Genomic DNA, 4,534 nt, shown 5'->3' on the forward strand with positions numbered 1-4,534 from the left:
TTGTTCAATTCACTATGACATTGTGTTAAACGTCTTTTATTAATGAGCTATTACTCCTAGCTGAAGCATCTGATAACCTCTAGTCTGTTGGTAAATCCTCTCGGTTGCTGTCAGTAAATCACTCTAAACAAACCTAGAGGGAAAAAATACCCCAATAACTCACATTTGAGTCTGTAAGGTCCTAGAACTATCCATTTAAAGCAGGGCAGCTTTCCTATAAATCAAACCTTTCAATTCAATGCAGCTGACATAGATCTATTTTACAATTTTTTTTTAATTTCAAAAATACAACACATTAAAATAGGATCAATTTATCAAAGCTAAGAGCAACAATTAAGTAATAATGTACTTAAAGTGCAAAGGCACTTTAACACAAAAAAGTGACGCCCAGTGGCTATACTTGGTAATTGAAACAGCAGTACGGTATATTATTATTTACAAAAGAAAGTCATAGTCCAGGAAAAAAGATCTTTGGAGATCTTCTACATAATACATTAAGTTTCCACTTTGAAATGAAAAGAAAAAGAAAAACAAACAAACAAACAGGAAACCCAAAGACCTCTTTCCTCATTCCCTTTCAAATCAAAAAGAATTTTGCAAGATCTATTACAGAAACATACATTTGCAGTGACAGTTCCTATAGAAGGGTCAAAAGGAGAGAGATCTAGAAATAACTTAAAGGGAACGTTGCAGAAGCAACACCATATCCCTGCTATGCCGTAAGGGTTCCATTTCTCTCTCACTCCCTCTCCAATTTAAAAAGTGGAAATGTTGGGAATGCAACAGATGACATCAGCACAGATGTCAGACTCAATCAAACGTGATGCTGAGATCATTTAAAAATTTTCCTTTGTCTCCCACCTCCCCCCTCACAGCTGACTGATTGCAGTTTGTTTTTCCAGAACTTCGAGGTAGTCTGGTTCTGTTTGTAGCTTTCCTTGGAGTAAAGGATGCTCAGGTTTAGACTGTTCTGCAAAATATTTCCTGGGAGTTCCATATAAAACAGTTTTATTTATCCTGTCCTGGTTTTGGCGTCTTGATTCATATGAAGGGGCAAACTGCCTTTTGGGTAAGGTGCAAAAGTTATAATGAACTAATCCTCCAGCAGGGAGTTCCTTGACCCTTTCTGCAATATTTTGATACAGAAGCTCTGGTTCCCTTGGCGAGGACTGCTTTTCCAGTAATTCAGCTGCACTGATTGTAAATGCAAGACTGGTGGGATCTTCCTTTTTGTGGTCAAGATTGCTATAGCTAAACTCATGGAGATTCCTGTAATAGGCAACTGGATCCCCCTCCTTTTGCATGTAGATTGGGTTTTGGCACATCTGTCCAACAGGAGGGGGAATGTAGTTATAAACATGTCCTTCGGTTTTATCATGGGTCTCAGTGTTGTAAGACCCATACTGGAGCTGAAACGAACTTATATCTAAGTTGTTTGCGCTGCTGGGCATGCTTTGCACCCCCTTCCGGCGCTTAAGGACAAAGACAAACAGCCCTGCCCCGAAACAGACCGACAAAATAAACACAACCAGCAAGCCCAAAATTAAGACAGACAGCGGAACTTCAGTGTGTATTTCTGGGTAGGCGCTGGGCGAGACACCAAGGAGATGGGGTGTATCTGTGTTCTGGTTCATGGAGAGGAGAGAAGAATCTGACAAGCTGGGGTTCTCTGGGCAGATTGCTTCTTTACTCAGGAATTTCAGATGCTCTCCAGAGTGTTTGGTGGGAGACTCACATATGACTTCGTTGATAACCACAGGGGGATTCGATTGCTGGTTGTTCTGGTCAGTGACTTGCTCTATCCAGTTCCTCAGCCCCAAGATGTCACATGTGCAGTCCCAGGGGTTCTCCTGGAGGTCTATCTGAATTAGAGCTGAGAGCTGGTCCAAGACTCCTCTCACAGGCAGGTGTGAGAAATGGTTGTTTCTAAGGTTGAGTCTGGTGAGGGAAGTGCTGCCAAAGACGTCATCAGGCAAAGATCTGAGCAGGTTGTTATTGAGAAATAACAGGTGAAGATTACTCAGAGCATCAAAGGTGCGTGGCAGGATCTCCTTAATGACATTGTACTCTAGGTAGAGATATTGCAGGCTGTGCAGCCCATGGAACATAGATGGGTACAGAATCTCAAGGTAGTTGCCATTAAGATAAAGTCTACGTAAACTTGTGAGGTTTGTAAAGGCACCTTCTTGTATCACGGCTATTCTGTTATTTCCTAGATGTAACAAATCCAGAGAGCTGTACTCTGCAAGATCAGTTCTATAAATGACTTGCAGATAGTTACTGGTAAGGTAAAGTTTCTTTGGACTGGTTGGCCTAGGGTGGAGATCAGAGATGTTACTTATCTTTTTCTCTTGGCAGTTCACATTTAAGCCATTGTCTGAGCCCTGTGAAGTGCAGATGCAGCCAGCTGGGCAGGTGATGGGCACAGGAGACTTTGTCTGGTAAACCATGATAGGTCCGAATATTTGTCTGTCTTTTGACACAGTGACACGGGGTGTGGGGCGGTTCCTTGTTTTGGGTGGCCGGCTGGCTTTTGGGGCTCTGGTGGGACTGATAGCAGAGTTGGCTGTGGGCGATAGCCTTGAGATGTGTGGGTCTGAGAGGACAGGGTGTTTTTCCTTCTGGTTTGAATCACTGGAGCTTTTTCTAGGGCAGAGATCTTGCCTGGTGAGCTGGGTCACATCTTTCCCATGGAGCCTGAAGGGGGTTTCGCAGACTATCTCACCCACGAACACGGTGATGGTGTCTAGCCAGGCCTTGAGTGGCAGCAAGTCACAGGTGCAGTTCCAGGGGTTTTCCTCCAGCTGGATTTCCATGATGCCTCCAATGTGCTCCAGCACACCAGCAAAAGGCATCATCTTCAGCCGGTTCCCCCGCAGGTCCAGGTGAGTGAGAAGCACAAAGCGGAAGACATTGCTGGGCAGGGACAGCAGGAGGTTGTCATTGAGAATCAGCACTTTGAGCTTGTTCAGCTTGCTGAAAGCCCCCGCCTCAATGGCACTGATGTAATTGTAATCAGCCTGCAGGTACTCCAGACTCTCCAGGCCCAGGAACGTGTCCTCCTTCAGCACTTCCAGCTTGTTGTTATTGAGGTGCAGCCTCTTGAGGGTGCGGAGGCCGCTGAAGGCCCCCGTGCGGATCTCCTGCATGTCGTTGTTGCCCAAGTGGAGGGTCACAGCGTTGGAGTAGTTGACGAACTCATTGGGGAACAGGCGGGTCAGCGCGTTCCCGTTGAGAAACAGCTGGTAGATCTTGGATGGTGGTGGCAGGAGGAGGCTGACGGTTGTAAATCCTTTGTTTTCACAATTAATGTTCAGCACGTTCTCCTTCTCCTCGCAAGGGCAGCGGCTCTTGCTGCAAATGTCTTTGGCAGGTTTGCGACTCTCTGTCTGCGAGATCCCAGCCACTGTTAACAAACTGAGCAACCAAACACCCTTCAGCATCTTTATGCACCGTCGATCCCCACTTTGGTACCTACAGTCAAACCTTTTGAGACAGGAGAGAAAGAAGAAATCCCCAGTGAAAACAGCCAGGAGTGGGGGCTGCGAGGAGAGGGCAAAGCAGGTTGCAGGGCTTCGGGCAGAGGGGGGGCGGCAAGGCAGCGACTTGCAGAACTCCTCTGATCCCCCCCCACACACACACACAGACCCATCCTTCTCCTCTCGGGAAGCGCCCGCGGAGCTGCTGGGGGGAAGCGCCGTCGGGGAGCTCACCGAAAACCGCCCCCCCTGCGCTGACACCCCCCTGACCCCTCTGCAGCCGCCGCCTGCGCCTGGGCGGCCGCTAGCAGCGCGGCTCCGGGCCCGGGGCAGCCCCGCTCCCGGTCGCCGGCTCCCGCTCGCCGCCAGCGGTTTGAGCCGAGGTGGGGGGAATAAACGCACCCCCCCCCCCGCCCCCTGCCCCCTCCCGGCAGCCGGGAGCCGCCGCCCCGCGCTACCCGCGCCCCCCGCGCTGCCCGGCTCGTACCTGCTCTCGGGGCGCCCGAGGGGGCGGCAGGGGCAGGGGCCGCCGCCGAGAGCCGCCACCGCGCCCCGGGAGCCAGGCGCCCGGCGGCGAGAGGCATCGCCCGCCTCACGGCTCAGGAGGAGCCCAGCGAGGCGGCGGCGCCGCCGTCCCGTCCCGTCCGGTCCCGTCCCGGCGGGAAGTTGGGCCGGGCGGGGGGCGAGGAGCGGCGGCGGCGCCGCTGCGGGATGGCGGGCGGCTCTGCGCGGGGCGCGGCGCGGCGCGGCGCTTTTGCCGGCTGCCCCGCACGGAGCCGCGCTGACGTCACGCCGGGGGCGGGGGGGACACGTTTTTCCCAGCCCCCCACCCCCGTTCCCCCCCGCCCCGGTGGCTCCCGCAGCCGGCTCCGCTCCCGGCGCGGGGGCTCGTCGCGGGAGCGCCCTGCCAGCACCTGCCGCCGCGCCCAGGACAGCGCGGGCACTCGGAGCCGGGCGGTGCAGTGAGGTAACAAGCGGATTCACCTGGGTCCGGAGAGGATTTTTGGCCCCGAGTCCCCAAATCCGTGCCCTCGGGATCGAGAGCAAGTCGAGCA

At 52.5% G+C, this 4,534-nt stretch overlaps 1 protein-coding gene across 1 annotated transcript; it reads right to left on the reverse strand.

Annotated features, from left to right (window-relative positions):
* Positions 1-250: 250 nt before the first annotated feature.
* SLITRK2 (SLIT and NTRK like family member 2) lies at positions 251-4,206 on the reverse strand. The gene is made up of 2 exons (XM_037408553.1): positions 3,967-4,206; positions 251-3,486 (listed from the first exon to the last, which is right to left on the reverse strand). Exon 2 carries the CDS (start codon positions 3,441-3,443, stop codon positions 870-872), a length of 2,574 nt encoding a protein of 857 aa, XP_037264450.1. The 5' UTR covers positions 3,444-3,486; positions 3,967-4,206; the 3' UTR covers positions 251-869.
* Between the last annotated feature and the right edge of the window lie 328 nt (positions 4,207-4,534).

This window comes from Falco rusticolus, chromosome 14, assembly GCF_015220075.1.
Source record: "Falco rusticolus isolate bFalRus1 chromosome 14, bFalRus1.pri, whole genome shotgun sequence".
Lineage (NCBI taxonomy): Eukaryota > Metazoa > Chordata > Aves > Falconiformes > Falconidae > Falco > Falco rusticolus.

Bases quoted from the DNA above. Each gene is read 5' to 3' on its own strand.
- SLITRK2 (XM_037408553.1), bottom strand. From the start codon at position 3,443: ATGCTGAAGGGTGTTTGGTTGCTCAGTTTGTTAACAGTGGCTGGGATC.